At 34.9% G+C, this 18,223-nt stretch overlaps 1 protein-coding gene across 3 annotated transcripts in view; it reads left to right on the top strand.

The window, feature by feature from the left end:
* RASAL2 (RAS protein activator like 2) overlaps positions 1-18,223 on the top strand; it is a 244,127-nt gene that overhangs the window by 169,353 nt on the left and 56,551 nt on the right. For all 3 annotated transcript variants that reach the window (XM_036344077.1, XM_036344076.1, XM_036344075.1), the window contains exon 4: positions 10,511-10,617. In XM_036344077.1, the coding sequence (XP_036199970.1) occupies positions 10,511-10,617 (107 nt within the window). The remainder of the gene's footprint in view (positions 1-10,510; positions 10,618-18,223) is intronic.

The following is an 18,223-nucleotide window of genomic DNA, read 5'->3' as shown; positions in this document are numbered from 1 at the left end:
TATAAATCGTAATGTAAATATCTGATATGCAGGATGGTCTTAGGTGACCCCTGTAAAAGGGCCGTTTGACCGCCAAAGGGGTCTCGACCCACAGGTTGAGAACCGCTGCTATGGAACTTATTCTGACCCTTCCACCTCACGTGCCAGTATTCCTTTTAGTGTTGGGGGGAAGGCTTCATTCCTTCAAATTGATTTACTTTCTATATCTTGGACAAACATTGCCCTTCCCTACTTTTGCATGTGTTGTTTCTTCCATTGGCAGTGTCCCTTTATCCAAACTGAACTTGCCAAAACCCTACCCCTGTTTCAGATCTTGCTCATGAACAAGACTGTGCTAGGTATAATGGCTGGGTACAAAAAAGTATAAGATAAAGCTGTCTGTACAAAGCACAGAATTTGGTTAGGGAGAAAATATGAATTATGTATAATTAAGTGAGAAAGATTTAATAATTTAAGACAGTGGAGATAATAAAATAAAATAAGGCAGTACCTGATGGTGAAATGATTTATCCGGGCAAAACTTGCTTTGGAATATTCAAGAAGGAACACATTATTTTTTATTAGTAACACTGAAGATTGCTTTACAGAGATAGGATGTAATATGAATCTTAAACGATGGAATAGATTTTTATAGAACTGGTGTTTTCTGTATGAAAGGAGTGGCATGAGGAATATTAAATTAATGTTCATGTCCAAAGAGTAAATTGATTTGAAAGGAATGGAAGTTCATGTAAAGAAGTAATGAGAGATAATACTTGAAGGCTATTTGGTGGCTCGCTGTGTTTGGTGGCTTACTGTGTAGGACTCTCACGACAGGCTAATGAGTATTTTATCCTGAAAGCAGTTGGGAAGAATTAGAGATTCTTAAGCAAGTAAAAGATACGGTCAAAATAGCTTTTTAGGCAGGCATATCTGAAAGTGTCCCAGTAGGAGGAAGAGACTAGCAGCAGTTACACCTGTTTGAAAGCTATTACAGTACTCCAGACATTTAAGTGCCTCTGTTTCAACACTTAACCCTCTATGTTATAATTAGTGATTTGCTTATTTATTATTATAACTAGATTGTGAATGTCCGCAGGGGCTCAATCCTCTGTCTTTTAGCTCCTAGTACACTTTTAGTGCAGATGAGTATTTGTGCACCTCAGATGAATAAGATGAAAACATGGAGAGATTACATAGATCCATCAGCAAAATTGGTGACAAATTGGAGGAATGGGGACATATGAGTCAGACTAATTTTGAACTTGGGAGGATGATGGTACTATTAAAAAAATAGAGAAGTTGTGAAAGGGACAGTTTTTAAGGGAAGAATATGAGTTCTATCCTATATAATGAAAGGCTAATATGCAAATCAACCGAACAGCGGAACGACCTGTCACTGTGATGCGCACTGACAATGGACTGAAGCATAAATAAATCTCAACAAATTTCAAAGTCTATCCTATACAGAAAGCATTCTCTTAATCATAGTTGAACTAAATTATAAATTAATAATAAAATTTTATTAAAAACCTTCACTTTTCGCCCTAGGTGGTTTGGCTCAGCGGATAGAGTATCGGCCTGTGGACTGAATGGTCCCAGACTTGATTCCAGTCAAGGGCACATGCCCGGGTTGTAGGCTCAATCCCCAGTAAAGGGCATGCAGGACACAGCCGATCAATGATTCTCATCATTGATATTTCTCTCTTTCTCTCTCTCCCTCTCCCTTCCTTTCTGAAATCAATAAAAATATATCTTTAAAAAAAGAATGTAAGCCTTTAAAAAATAAATAAAAGCCTTTACTTTTAGAAACTTTTAAAGTTATTTATATTTAACTCTTTAGTTCCAGAAGAAATAATAGTCTATACTAATAAAAGGGTAATATGCTAATTAGACCGGGTGACTGGACATCTACCAGACGTCTGACTTCCTTCTGGACAGTTAGGGGGCAACCAGGCTGGCAAGGGGGCAGTTGGAAGGTGACCAGGCTGGCAGGGAGGCATTTGGGGGGCGATCAGGCAGGCAGGTGAGCAGTTAGGTGCCAGCAGTCTTGATTGCAAGAGGGATGTCTGACTGCCAGCAGTCTGACATCCCTTGAGGGGTCCCTGATTGGAGAGGGTGCAAGCTGGGCTGAGGGACCTGAATTTCGTGCACCAGGCCTCTAGTGGAAATTATAAAATACTTAAAACTGAATATCCTGAAAATAGTACATTCCAAAACTTGTAGGATATTGCTAAAGGAGTTATTAAGTGAAACTTATAGCCTTAATCTTTTATATTGAAAGGAGAAAAGATGAGAATTAATGAAGTAATTAAGTATTCAACTCAACAAATTAGAAAAAGAAAGAATAAACATAAAGAAAGTTTAGGGAAAAAATAATGAAGATGACAGTAAATGATAGTAAAATAGAAAGCAGAAGTAAATGTAATATAATAAAAAAGCCAAGTGTTGTTTCTTTAAAGTTATTTCTCCAATGGAAGTAAATAAAACTGTCAAGATTTGTTCAAGACAAAAGAGAAAGCACAAGTAAACAATATTAGAAATGAAAAAAGGGACACCATTACAGAAAACCAGAGACTTGAGAAATAGAAGACTGTCATGAAAAACTTTGTCATAATGTATTTAATAATTTAGAGAAAATGGATATTTTAAAAAAGAATTTATTAAAATTGATTATAAAAGAAATAAAAATGTAAGTAGACCTGCTACTTATAACCATTAAAGAAATTGAATCAATAGTTTAAAATCTACCACTGATTATGGTTTAATTTCTCATAAAGTTTGACTTATAAAAAAGAATGAATCCTATATTACACTTGGATTAATATTTCTAATCAGTGATATGATAAATTCAGTTTTTCATTGTAAATGAATGGCGTGGCATTCTGGTATCTAAATTGAAAAACAAAAAATACCACGACCCAGGCTAAAAACCTAAGCATATCACTTAAATCCATTTTTAGTCCCATGGGAATCAATGTTCCCTTAAGAGCTTTTAAGTCTTACATCATTGTTTAGGGTATTTTCTTATGGGGATATGCAAATTAAAAACTAAAGGAAATTAAGCCATACAGATATCTAAAGACAATGGGGATGAATAAGAAGATATCAAGACTTATCCCTGATTCATTTATGTTTAAGTGTGCTTCTTATTAAAGCCTGGAATTATGTGACTTTTCCATTAGAGTGATGCATAGAAGGAAAAACCTCAAAACTTTTAAACCTAATCTCTCATGAAGTTTATTTACCAAAATCTTAATTATAGCTGATGATTCAAGTTAATATACATAAAAAGAGAGTGTTTCTTAAACTTGATTAGATGGCACTCTTTAGTTCCACTTTTAAATGAGAGATAACTAGAAAATGTATTGATAATTTTATTATGTACTAGATCAAACCATATGAATTTATTAATATTTTACTATGTAGCATACAAAAATGGCAATTCTATATGATCACATATTTATTAAAGGAGAAAACTAGGTATGTAGACTATGCTGAACTATTTTTTAGTTTAGTTAAAATTTATTTGTTACTAATTATTATGTTGTATTCTGTTTTAATACTTGCAGACAAGCAAGAAAGGGTACAAATGGTATATAAAAACATTATGGGAGAAATATTTAAAATAGAGAAAATTCATTTGAAAATTTAGACATCACCATTATTCAAGTACAAGACTTCATTTGCAGAACACTGTATTGGACAGAAATATAGTTTGGTAACCCAAACTAGAGAACCTATAATCAAATAATATGAATTTATAAATGTGTCAATTGAAAATCAAAGAAATGTTAGTAATTAGACCTGGTTTTATAGAAGTAGATGAATTGAAATTTGCATTGAAGGTCACCTAAGATGTGGCAGATAAGTAAAAACCATTAGTAAAGGTAGACACAAGGAATGAATATGGTCAGTTTGAGATAGATCAAAGATCATCTGAATAAGGCAATATGTTGGAGAGTGTTGGTATAATAAGGTGGGGTCAGGTGCCTGTCTATCTTAAGATCTCTAGGAAGGTAATTATATTAAGAAAGTAGTGTTTTAGGGAGGTTAATACAGTAATGATGAGCAGAATAGCTTTAAGCAGAGAGAGACTGGAATCATTGAGATCAGTTAGGAGGGTCCTGCCATAATCTGCATGAGAGGATAAAAAGTCCTGGAGTAAGGTGATAGAAGGTAGTGGGGAAAAAAATACAAAATGAAGCCAACAGACACTTTGAAGAGAGACTTGCAGTGCTTAGAGGCTTTGTATTTGAAACTAAAGATACCCTGTAACCCTGAGTTGTTTCTTAGCTGTTCTGGTTGCAAGTGTTATTTGCACTAAAACTATTCTCTACCATCCCATCCAATATCATCATGTGAAGTCCTAAGCTGAAGAAATGGAATACTTGTGGATGTTCAGATTCCTTGACCAGAGAGAAATCTGTTCTCCTATTATATTAACAAGAATACATTTATTATAATAATAGAGAATAAATTTATTGAAGTAAAGTAAAGGTGGGGAGACTGGGTGTCTATACTTTCTGAGAATTCACCACATTTTTGTACTTAGCACCAATTTATATGTATTGAAGTAAGTGCTAGTGCATGCAGACTTGAAAGGACTGCTTGTTTGAGTGAAGTATTGCATTCTGAGTGATACAAATTGATGAATTAAAGTGGCTCTGGGGATTTGTATTTCAGAGCAGCTGAATGGTAGTGACTGTCAGTACACAGGCTTTAAAGCAGTAAAAGTGGGACACAGCAGAGAATGTCCCACTGAGAATCAGGTGGATGAAGTCTATAAAATGCCCAGGTGCTGTAGTGTTAGCAACTATATAAATGTAATATGTAATTTTCTTCTCTTTGCTCTTGTCCCTTTTCCTTTATAAAATGGTTCTCTATCTGCACTTTTAAGCTTTTACCTTCAGTCCTCCTCCAACAAAAAGTATGAAATTCCATTTTCATGAAGCCTTTTTTCTTTCACTTTTTGCTATTTGTTATTAAAATCCCTTTTTACTAGAGAGGTACAAACTCGTTTCCTAATACTATTCTTTCCTTCCTATTCTGTTTCTTAAATGTATTATGTGCCTCCTATGGAAGAAGTATTCTTCTAATTTAGAATTCACAGCATGGAGAGCTAAGTTATTTGCTTACCTCATTTATTAATAATTTGAACCACTCCTACTTATTGTTACCATCATTTACACAATATAAGGGAAAATAGATGATAGTGAGGTCAGCTCATTCACAGAAACACTATACACACTGAAATTTCAGGGACCTGAATGGTTGCACAAACACAGTTTGGTGTGTATTCAATTTTCTATCATGCTATGTTAAAATGTTATTGATTTTTAAAAAGGTTTTTGAAGTGAACTGAAAAATTCTCCTTTTAAGAATATTAGAACATGCCCTGACTGGTTTGGCTCAGTGGATAGAGCGACAGCCTGTGGACTCAAGGGTCGCGGGTTCGATTCCGGTCAAGGGCATGTACCTTGGTTGCGGGCACATCCCCAGTGGGGGTTGTGCAGGAGGCAGCTGATTGATGTTTCTCTCTCATCGATGTTTCTAACTCTCTATCCTTCTCCCTTCCTCTCTGCAAAAAATTAATAAAATATATTAAAAAAAGAATATTAGAACACTTATTTCTTAAATATAATATCAAAAATATTAAAGAGGCCTGTGAATATTAGAATTGGCAGGGCATTCACATTCATTTATATTTTATAATTCTGAACAACAAAATGACTAGGAATTGGCTTGGGTTGCTATTCATGTGAAATATTTAGACATACTATACATGCCAAACTGACTGCATCTGCGAATATGTAATGTTTTTCTGGTCTGTCATAACTAGAGAAATTTGCTATGAAAAAGATATTTTGGTTCCTTGCGTCATTGTCCACCAAATTAAAACTATATAAATATCTTTCCACATTTTGTTTGTCTTTCATGTTGAATTTTCTGAAATGACTTTCACATTGGTGAGAGTATTCCCTTTTTTAAAATTTGCCCCCACTGGCCCAGCCAGCATAGCTCAGTGTTTGAGCGTCGACCTATGAACCAGGAGGTCATGGTTCCATTCCCAGTCAGGGTACATGCCCGGGTTGTGGGCTCGATCCCTGGTGTGGGATATGCAGGAGGCCCTAGCCAGGAATCGAACCAGCAACCTCTTGGTGCATGGGTCAGTGGTCAACTACTGAGCCACGCCCGCTGGGCTATCTACCTTTTAAAAACACTATTGTAACTTAACCTAAAAGTGGTAGACATTACCAGAATTCATGACATTTTTAGCTGCATTATTTATGTTACATATGTGCATATATGACATGATGATGACATATGAATTTTGGTTAAATATGATTGAACAAAAAGTAAATATAGTATATTTTATGCTTCTAGATGTATGGTCATAATGATGTCATAGAGCAGATAACCTTTCTCTTTTGATACTTTCAGAAGGTTTTGAAACTAACCCTCAGTTAAAACATTTATGTATTAGCAAACATATATGATAAAAACATTTCCTTTTACTCTCTTTCCAAGCATAATATTCTAGAATTATTTCAATCACATTCATTATTCAAAATCCTGAGAAGAAAATAAGAAAGTGTCAGTAAGTGTATGTCCATAGGGTTTCTCCGTGATTTGTACCTTTGGGTGAAGTGTATTTCACCTGGCGTTTTTTCTTTGAGTCAAAAGCTAAAGTTTTTATGTAGACCCGTAAGCTGCAAACAAATAGGAGCACTCTGCTACAATAGTCCCTCTGGGCTCCCTGCTGCTGTTTACCCTAGAAGCTTTGCATTAGTTTCCAGTGTTCTTCCCTGAGAAATATACAAGGCTGACTTCCTTACTTTCTCACTCCCCTTCTCAAGGCAACTACCTATTCACTATATCTAAATTACTATACCTCTTCATCTCCTTAGCACTGTCTTACTTATTTTTCCACCCGTGAATCACTTTGGACATTTGCTTCCTGATAAGTAAACTAAAGGCCATGAAAACACTACTAGGTTCTAAAGGCAGAGGTTGAGTTCTGTTGAACAAGCACATCCTCCACCCAAAGTGCCTTTGCCCCTATACTAGTAATTATCCAGTTGTCAATTTCTTCACCACACTTTTCAGAGAAAGCACATTGACAAAGAGGGAAATGTGCATGTTGAGGAAATGACATTATAATACTACATTTTGTATTTAGAGAGCCCCTTTTTTTCCAAAATGCTAATTTTGCATCAAAGCATATGAACTCATTCATCTTGTTTTCATCGCTGGTTGGTCTGAATAACCCAGTTTATTAATGAAGACCAGAGCAGGAAAGGTGAAATGGCTCATACAGGACACACAGAGAGTTGATAGTGCTGCTAAGAAAAGCAACCAAATGTTCTCTCTGCTCAGTACATCATTCTATGTAGGGCTGGATTGGAGGTTATCTCTCATTATTTTAAGTTGTCACCTCATCTCAATTCATACCTAATGGCAAAGGAAATGATGAGTTAAATTTTAAACTTAAGGGTTTTTTTTTATAACTTTTTTTGGTCTGTCAATCTGAAGATGAAAAATACTATTTTTAGATGATGAGAACGTGAACAAAATGTTTCAGACCTCTATCTACTGAAACAATATTATATGTCTCAGCCTTAGAGAGCAAGCATATTTTTAAATGACTATAATTAAATATCGTGACTATGAAAGATCATTAATTTTTATAGCAGATGAAAATAATGCGATAGCATATAGCAGGAATGGGGGTAGGGAAGAAAGCTGTCTAATTTTGGCCTATTGGAACCACTATAGATTTTTGGTCCAACTCAGCAGAAATGTAGCTTTAGGAGCATAGTAGCAGCTTTCCTTTCTAATTGGAGACTTAAAAGTAAAGGTGGTTGGGCCAGTTTACTATGCAGACCTGTGACTAACCCTGTGAGTTAATTCTGCTCTTATTGATGCTGCCATCCTGTTTCTAAGTGGACATTGGTTCCTGGGGTATATATTCTTCTCTCAGCTTTGAAATAGTTGTGAATCTTCTGAGAACTAAACAACCTGGATATTAAAAGGCCTTTTTTTTTTTTTTTTTTTTTTTTTTTTTTGCATTGTTGGGGTTGAGAAAGTTAAGAAGTATAGATTTCTTACTATTTTAATAGTTGATTTAATTTACCTTGTATTCTTTATCCTTTCTTTTCCCTTTAGGGGCAATTGTTCAGACTTCAAGAATAATTTAGTTTCTTCTTTTGAACCCAAATAAATTCTTTAAGCTATATCAGAGTTGTGAGGTTTTTTTTTCCATGATACAGAAAGAGAATCTAAAAGCAAAAATAAACCAAACAAATAACGTATTTGTTAGAGTTTGAAATGTGGTTGCTCATTTTAGCCAGTAATTTCCAAATAGTTAAAGGCATTGAAATATATTTATTTAATGAATTTATATGCCTGAATGATAAAATTAGATGTTTGGAACAAAGTGAAGAAATAAGTTTCAATTTTTTTTCTTAGAATATTGCAAATTAAAAGAAACTGTTTCATTTTATCCTTGCTTAATGAAACTTTCTTCCTACATTATAATTTGGTTTCTCCATCAATTCAGAGATTGAAATATATTTTATTGTAACATTCAGGTTCCCCCTGTACTTTCTAATTATAAGTACTCATCAGAGGACAGATGAGAATATATTCTACCTTAATCAGCCCCTCCTCCACCCAAATGCCTGCCCCTCATAAGACTTTCCTAACTTGGAAAATCGCTCTTTAATGTCATGTTGCTGGAGTCTGATGGTCTTGTTCAATGTGTTTAACAAACTGATTTGTTTAAATTCAGTGCTTTGTGCCATTCCATGAATTTTAGCTAAATATACTGCTATTTTTTAGCAATGTGCACTAAATTGTGTGTGCCTAATTCTGAAAATGACTTTGTACAATCAAGGCTCATTTAACCATTGGTGGTTAGCGAGAAGTTGATCAACTTACAGTTACTTATTGGTCATGATTGTAAAACACAGTAATAGCGAGGAACTTTCATCTGCTGCAGGCATGTAAGGCACTCTGCTGTCAACCTCCCAGTCATTAGGAATGCTGCAATTTGGCTTATGCCTCACTAGTCAAGATGTCACAGAGAAGATGTTTAGTCGTGGGAAGCATATCAGTATCCAACAGGCAAACATAGTAATAGGGTAAGCACTTCCAATTGGATTTTCATAGGAGGGATTGACTTGTATGCATTACTGAATCTGTGTAAAATGGTGTCCTTTTGGCACTAACTAAATATAAATTTCAGTAAATCTTTTTTCTTGCTGCCGATTAGTACAATACAGTGAAATTTTCTGTAACTGGGGGGAGGCAATGGTTGGGCGTCTGCTAATAGCCTGAAAATAACTAATGAGGATGTGCTGTGAGAGCGATTGATTGAATAGCTGCAGTCCTGTGTGTTTCTTTCTTGCTTGCTCTCTCTGCAAGCTGTAGAGAGGAGGGGGGAAGAGCAAGACACAGGGAGGGAGCGAGAGAAAAACGCTTTCTCTTAAGTGGAAGTAGCACGGATCCCAGGGGCCAGGAGGCCAGAAATGGAAGTTTAAACTGCATCTATCTTTTAAAGGGAGAGCAGCAGGAAGCAAAATGTCAGTCTCCGGAGTCACCATTTACTCCTCATTTTTTAAGATCTGGAAGATAATACAGAATACTTTTTTAGGATGTATTTTTTTTCCTTGTTCATGTTGAAATTATCTAATGTTATCTGAGAAGCTGGATTCCTATGTGTCTGTCAGTTGAAGTGGAGATGGGAAGCAGTTGTGATAAAGGTATAATATGTATATATCTATCATCTATGTGTGTGTATGTGCATAAATATGCATATGTATATCACTCTATAAAAAATTAAATGTAACCTTAATGTAGTGCATAGTAGTTAAGTTGGATATTTATCACATTATGTGCAAAATCTGAAGCTCGTTAGGTAGTTTGAACAGATTTGGGATTCCAGAGTAATGTCTTAGTAAGGTCATATTTCGAGAACAAGGAGAAGCTGATCTATTTTTAAATCTGCATAGGCATATATGTATTTTCTCCTGGCAGCAGCTTTCAGTCTTCACATGGCCCTTTGGTTGCAGTCTGGTGAATCATCTTATCTGCACTGAACTGAACTTTGACCTTTGTGCAAGCACCTTCAAATCATGAGCAACATTAGACTATATTTTGTTCACAAGAATGTAAAAAATTTCTATTAATTCCTTTGCTGCTGACAAATAGAGAAGCAGATTCATACATTGTAAGATACAAATATTAAGTGAACTTATAGATATTAAACAATAGCTTAAAAGAATTTATTTTTATATGTGCACAGATGAGACATAAGCAGTCACACTAAAGCAGATTCCTAAGTATGACCATCTCCTAGTCTACATAGTTCAAACACCGCAGAGATAAAAAGAAAATTATGTGGTTATAGAATATAATGCACCTTTAAAGTAAACTGATTTTTTTTTGGGGGGGGGGTAGTGAGAATAATTTTACAATTAAGTTACACATTTTAAATTTTGGGTTCCTAATGGTCTTTCTTTTTCAGAGGTGCCAGCAGAAAGATCCCCTCGCAGACGAAGTATCTCAGGGACCAGTACCTCCGAGAAACCCAACTCCATGGACACTGCATATACCTCACCCTTCAAAGTACCAGTAAGTGTTTCTCTTCTCTGAAAGGATATTTCACTTTTGTCGTTTCTTCTTATAGTTATATTTGCTAAGGAGTAAAACATTTTGCTCCTCAAGAATTTCTTTACAGTACTTAGGGTTAAAGACAGAGTTGTCAACTTCTATAGATTAACTATACTTAATGTCTATTACTTTAAATGTAAGGTTTATTAGGTTTTAGGGAATTTTAATTTTACTTGTGGAATACTTCCAAATTATGTAACTAAATACATTAAATTCAAATTCCTCTGAACAATAGAGTACAAATCTTTGCAGAATGCTCTTTTATCAAATCACTGGCCAAAACCTATAACCTGTAAACCTGTAAAGATGCTGGTGAGATTTTTTTTTTTTTAATTTTCCAAAGCTGGAACATAAGTAGAGAATGATAAGACTCATAAAGTTGCAGAGAAAATTGTAAGAGAATTTAAACAATTGTGAGTTCTAATTCTGAAATCGGGTCTGCTTTGCTTAAGTCTGTTTTAAATGACCATTGAAGTGCTCTAGAAATATCCTGGAAGAAATATCCCAGTTTAAAATAATCCTTAAACTGACAGGTAGTACTGAGACTCAGTATTAAATTCAAAGGAATGCTGAGATGGAAAGGCTGTAAGTGATCAGGTCAGCTGACCACCAGTTGCAGGCATAGTTTGAACCATTTTGATAAAACTCTGATTAATCCATATTTTAATTCATCCATTTTCTTTGTTTATTGAGCAAGAAATATACTTACATTCTAATCATATTATTAAAATTCATTGTTTTTAAACTTGAAAAGAATTACATGAACTTTGTCATTGTTGTAGATACAATGGAAATCAATATAAAATAGAAATAGATTTTTCTATGGAAAAAAATATTTTTCTTTTAATTCAGCCAAGTTAATATGTTATATTCTTTGTTTACTTATTCCAATGCTATTTTTTAAAAGTTGGGATGACCTTTTAAGTAGAACTGATATTTTGAGATATATAAGTAGACATTCATTAGTAAGTTAATAACTTAAATGATGTTTAATTTTGGATTAACCCTGAAGAGCAAGATTTCCTTTTATTGTATCTTAGTGCCTTGTAGAGTTTGTGGGTATTTGTTATTGTGCCCTTTCAAATTTTTACAAACTTTTCATTTTTAAAGTTCACAAGCAAATGTTGGATTAATATTCTAAACCAATTTTGATAGGAATTTCAAAATATCAGGTTTAATGCCTTTTACTAAATTTCTTTGTTCCATAGACATAGCTACCTATTTTTAAAACTTTTTATGAATGAAGGCAGCATTTTCCCCTTCCCTCCTTGTTTTCCTGATGAAACAGAGATCAAATATACTGAAACCAACTATCCATATACAGAGTTTGGTACAAAGGGATTGAATTAGAATTTGAAGTTTTTATGCCATCATGCTGGAATAGAATGGTGAATTCTTAGAAATTTTTCTAAGTCAGTAACTGAAGAATATCCCTCTGCAGGATGGTAACATTGAAGTACTTCTAAGTTGAGTCTGAAGTTCATGACTGGGCTTTTAAATTTTGAATTCATTAAAAACAATAATTTTATTTATATTTAAATAATAAGTTGACATCTAATCTAAGGTTTACCTTAATAATAAGACTGACTATTCTTGAGTAAAAGTAATAAAGCAATAATGCATACATATGAAGGCTAGCACTACTTCTGGACAACTTACTCAGTTGTTAGTCTCCTGACAGTCTCAGCTACCTCATGGAGTTAGAAATATTGAGGGAAAGAAGAGACCTTTGCCTAACAAATTGCAGTCACCGAGCCTATGCACTTAGCTCTCTAGGAGAATTTAACCATTCCCAAGCCCTCACCTAGACAATTGTTTGAAAAATAACTATCAGAACACACTGTTTGCAGAGTAATAAAAACAATCTGAATCCACTTAGGATAAAGGCAAATAGCCGTACATTCATCAATAGCCCTTATGGGTACCATTACATTACAGGATGAATGGTGCATAGTGTAGTAATTGACATTGATAATAATGATCTTGAATCATCAAGAAAAAGCGAGGTTATATTTGTGTGCTGGACTTTTAAAAAAGTGGAACTGTATAATATTGTGTAATATATATCTGGTGAGAATATTTAAAATTTTGAAGATATGTGATGCTTATAAAACTTATCAGAAAAATCGGGTTTATGAAGTACCTTGTTCCTTGGTAATGCTGGATAAATAACTTATATTCTTTTAAGAGAAACCATAATATGCTGGCTAAATGAGGCACTGCCATACTTGGATGTCTGTGGACGTACATTGTATTTTTTAAATTTACATATAACACCACTAGCTAATGTGACTTACTTGCATCACTTAAATGTATTGCCAGTAAGAAGTATGTCTAGTTTTTAGACTAACACAAAATACTTTCGTAATAAATATTATGGTGGACTCTCTGAATACAGAAAAAAACAGTACAAAAAGGAACTGAACCTTGAGATACTTAACTGTAAGTTATTTATACAGTATCACAAAAGAGATCATGTCCATGTTAAACTTATGAAGGGGCAGAAGTGAGATTTAAGCACAAGTACTTGTGGCTCTAGGGTTCAGATGTCTTTACTATGATGAATAGCAGGTTCACTGCTCATTAGATGAACCCAAAAAGGAACTAGTAGTGGACTCCCCAAAAGGCCTTTTTTTTTTTTCCTTAGCAACATTTTCAGGTTTTCTGAAAGCAGAGAAGATGAAATAGATTTTAGCAAGCTTTGACTAAAATTATTGACACTGACACTCTTATCGAATGCTTACTTTGAGCAAAGTATTGGTGATTTGCCAATTAATGACACTTTCTTGGCACTCTGTTTGGTACTGGGGAAGCAGAAATGGATACAGAAATTTCCACTCCCAGAGTACGTATAGTCTAGTAGCAAGAGACAGAAAAAGGACCAGATTCATAAGGAGGTAGATAAGCATGGTGATATGAGCTTTTAACAATGTACTGTGTAAACTAAGGCTTTGCCGAGGAGCCAGGATTTGAGCTGAGTTTCAAAGGCTGAATGAAAATAATTGACAAGGGAAGAGAGAGTAAACCAGACTGAGGGAACAGTATTTTGTAAAGACACACTTCATACAGTAATTGACGCTTTCAGGGAATATGGAAAGTGTTCAGTGAGGCAGGAATTGAAAGTATATAGGCAAAAATGGCAAGAGAGAAGGCTGGAAAGGTAAGTTGGGACAAGGCTGTGAGTGGATTTGTCAGTCAAGTTTAACTAAATTTTGCTGGCTGCTAAAACATTAGATATTTGTTTATTGAAATATTTGTCTTGGCTCAAAAGCTAAACCAAGTTTATAAATACTGTGAAGTATCGGTAAATTACTTGACTCTTCCCCTTGACATCACTCAGTGAGTGATGGGTGAGGGGCTCTCATTCAGTGGAGGACCAGCCCAGCACCCACTTCTGGCTACCAGCTGACACTGCTGATAGTTCTAGAGTAGGGTTGCATCAGGGAGATACAAGAGAAGCCAGTGGGTAAGAGTTGCTTATATCCTGCTCACTGCTGCTAGATGAGGCAGAAAGGAGCCAAGGAATAACTATAGCAGTGAGGCCACATCAGGTAAAACTAAAACCTTTGTATGTCCTCCCCACTCCCTCAAATTTATATTTGTAAAAATTTTAAATGGGTAACTAATATTCATATTCATATATCCATATAACATATATTCATATATTAGCAGCATATTCATGTATATTCCTTACTTAGTCTACGCCATCTTTGTGCATGTGGTGGGCAGCAAAGTCAATAAGTTTAAAAATAAGGACATACAAAATGAAAAAGGGAACTTATTTGGACACTGAACCTATATAAGGCAATGACTTGGTTTTTAAATGTATTTTAATTTTAATTTTAGCCATAAGAAAAAGCCGCGATTTGTAGGATAGCTGTTCTGTTCTTCCTCCACTCTCACCCCATATTTCTTCACCTTAATTCCAGTTTTAATTATAGTTGACCCTTGAACAATGAGAGGGCTTAGGGGAATCCACCATCCCAGCAGTCGAAAATTTACGTATAACTTGTCAGCTCTTTGCATACGCGATTCCCAACTATGGATCGAAAATAGTATTTGTTTGTCAGTCTTTGTACCTCATTAGATAATGAATATCTCTTTTACTCATCTGTGTTGCTACCCCAATGCCTAACACAATACCTTACACATAGTAGATTCTCAACAATAATTGTGAATGCACAGAATATGTGTGAATTAGTGAAGGACAAGAATAGAGTATCTTTCTACACGTATTCTCTTGGTATTACTGGTGATGTCTCCAAATAGATTACTAAACTAGTTAATAACCACTAAGGGATCATTTGGAATAAATGAGTGTACCTGTGCAGAATATATTTTTCCTCAACAAAGAGAGAATTGAATTTGTTTTTGGAATTCAGGGCTAGGGTATTTTATGTGTATAGTGTACGTTGTATCTACTTACATTGATTAGGAAGTGAAATTAGATAGATTTCTTTAATGACTTGTTTCTGTAGTTATTTCTTTGAGCCCTTTTGGTGTCATACATAAACTCACTATGTTTCTACAGATCTGAGTTTTGACTGTTAGAACAATTTTAGTCATTAGAATAGTTTTCACCTTTTTAGAGGTCCTTTTTTTCTTTAACATTCTGGTAGATTTTTTTTGGTCATATTTGTCATACTTGTGTTTTCCTTTAAATAAGATATCCATTCTATGTTTCATATATTGTTAAAACTACATTTAAATATTACAGGGGTTCTTAGGAAGAAATAAGTAAACCACTGAAAACTTGCTTAGGTACTTATAATTTAATTTAGAATGGGAAAATAATCATGTCTTGCAATTGTATGTGTTTGTTTCACTTGCCTTAGTTTTTGGAACAGCCTCCTTTCTTGAATATCCTATTTATAAAGTGACTATTGATATTTATGATTTTTTTTTATCACTTCTCCTTAGAAGATGCCATCAGTTTAGTTTTGGCTAAGAGAAGGCTGCTTGTGTTCCGGGCCAGGTGCTTGATGTAGTGTTCTCATTTCCATAACACAATGGTCTGAGTTGGCCTTCCATGTGAATATAACACAATACAGTCGCAGCTGCTTCATTCGTATTAGCTTTGAGCTTGGCTCTGAAAGAATTCAGGCACTAAAATATATGCCAAGACAACCAGAAAGCATAGCTGAACTAAAGCAATAGCTGACTATTTCTGTGTAACCCTCCTTGTGTTCTTGTTACAGAGACACCTGAGCATTCCCAATCAGATACATGCACTAGATACAAAAGACTATCAAAAGGTGAAACCTTTGCATAGTTTTAGGGAGAAAGTAAAGCTTTGGAATAATAAATGTAGACTAAGTTAAATTCCTGCTTAAAAAGAAATGTCACATCCTTTCTCAAGTTTTGAGATTTTAGGTGCAGTTGATACTGGTCTCTGTTTTGTATAGAATCCTGAATAAGTCCAATAAAAGCCTCAATAAGATCTTTGTTTTTCCAGGTTAAAAAAAGAAACAGAAAGCTTCATGCTCACTTGATAAAGACCAGAAAGTGTTCATTGTCAAACCAGTGGTTTTCAACTCTAGCTAAACCTAAAAAATCACCTAAGGAACTCCACAACAATACTAATGCCTGGAATCCTCCTCAGACCACTTAAATGAAAATCTCTGGACTAGAACCTAATCTTTTGTATTTTTAAAAAAACTTCCCAGAAGATTCTAACATGTACCCAGGATTTAGAACTATTTGTCTAAATAGCTAAAATATTAGGAACTCATTTTAGTCAATGTCTTTCCATAGACATTAGTGCTTTCTTCTGTACCTTCAAGTCTGATATTTTCTCATTGGCCTAATATTGCTCACAAACAGATTGCTGCATTGCATATTAGTTACCCTTCTAAGTGTTTGCCACAGTCAATTCAGGCGACCGGTCTACATTTATAAAACATTGCTTTATTGTGGTACCGTGACCTCTGACCAGCCTAAGAATCTCAGCCTCAGGGCTGAAATAATCAATTTGAATTCATAGTACCCAAGCTACATATTATTTCAATTTTTGTATTCTCATTGCTATTGTATTCTAGGGTACTTAAAGTTCTGTCCCCTACTGCTTAAATATTCTGTATCTATCTTTCTTCCTTCTCTTTGCTGATCATCTACATGGAGTTAAAATTCATAATAGGATCACCCTGCAGTGATATTTCCTTTAATAAAAGGTATATTTGTATTCATATATGTATGAATATATAACATGAATTTATATTCATATTGTATTTCTATTAAAATTTTACTACCAGAGGTAAAAATAATGAATAAACATAGGGATATCAGAAAAGAAAAATTATAGTCTGAAGACACTAAATATTAACTGTATCTTTAAATCATTTTGTAATCAGAATGGGTATAATTTTAAAATCTCTTCATGATAAATGTCCTAGAAAATATAAAATTTGGAGCAGAGAAAAAAGAAATAAGAATTGATATGACCCCTTAAGAGAAATAGAAAGGACATGATAAATACCTGGAGGAAAAGGGAGCAGGTGTGGCAGGGAATAGTGCCAAGATTCTAAACTTGAAACAAAGAATGATGGGAACCCTCCTCAATCTATAATAGTAAAAGTGTAATATGCTAATTAGACCAGATGTCCTTCTGGACGAAGCTGGGACTGCGAAGGAAGCCCGGGTCCCAGGTCCCTGCCAGCGGCCTGAGGGAAGCCTGGGTCCTGGGTCCCGGGTCCCGGGTGTCAGAGGGAAGCAGGTGCCAGCAGCGGGGGGGAAGGAAGGCTTACTCTTGCACGAATTTCATGCATCGGGCCTCTAGTCTATGGATATTCCTAGAAATGTGTTTGCAGCAGTGCTAACTAGTGGAGATTCCTGCTTATCCTGCCCAGGAGAGGAGGGCTCTTTGAGGGGGAGGATGGGATGAGCTCACTTACAGCTCATTCTCATGGGTAGTGTACTATACGCCCCTCTCCTCGAAGCACAGATATTTTTCTTCTGCTTTACCATTAAAGGAGGCTTAACACCTTTCAGTTTACAATTAGAGATAAACATTTTCAAGGGATAATGCCTATTTAAGGGAGCATATAATTAGCCTCTGAGTGTAATTGATATTAGATATTAGGAAGATAGAAATATAGAAAAGAAACCTTGCCAACTTCTTGATTTTGCTAGGATTAGCTATATAGAAAGGTATTTTTGTAGCTCTCAGCTATACCTATACTTGGCAAGGTACAGCCAGCAATGGCTATCCCCGAATTCCCTTTCTAGCATCAGGCCCTTTCATTCTGTTTACTAGCACCAGTACCACTCCACTTGATTTTTAAATACTTTATTTATTTTATATTAAACATCTACTAATTTTATTGTAAATAAACTTTATTCCAAGCAGCATATTTGATTAAGATATCATTTTAATTTTTTTTTTGTCAGGCTGTTGATTAGCTATTAAAAGAAAAGGTGCTAAAAGGATTTGAATAGACATTTCTCCAAAGAAGATATACAAATGGCCAGTAGAGATATGAAAAGGCACTCAACATCATGAGTCATTAGGGAAATGCTAATCAAAGCTATAGTGTGATACCATTTTGTACACACTTGGATGGCTAATCAG

The sequence above is a fragment of the Myotis myotis genome, unplaced genomic scaffold (genome assembly GCF_014108235.1).
Source record: "Myotis myotis isolate mMyoMyo1 unplaced genomic scaffold, mMyoMyo1.p scaffold_m19_p_18, whole genome shotgun sequence".
Classification (NCBI taxonomy): domain Eukaryota; kingdom Metazoa; phylum Chordata; class Mammalia; order Chiroptera; family Vespertilionidae; genus Myotis; species Myotis myotis.
Note: the sequence above shows the minus strand (reverse complement) of the source record. Positions and strands in the feature narration are given on the sequence as shown.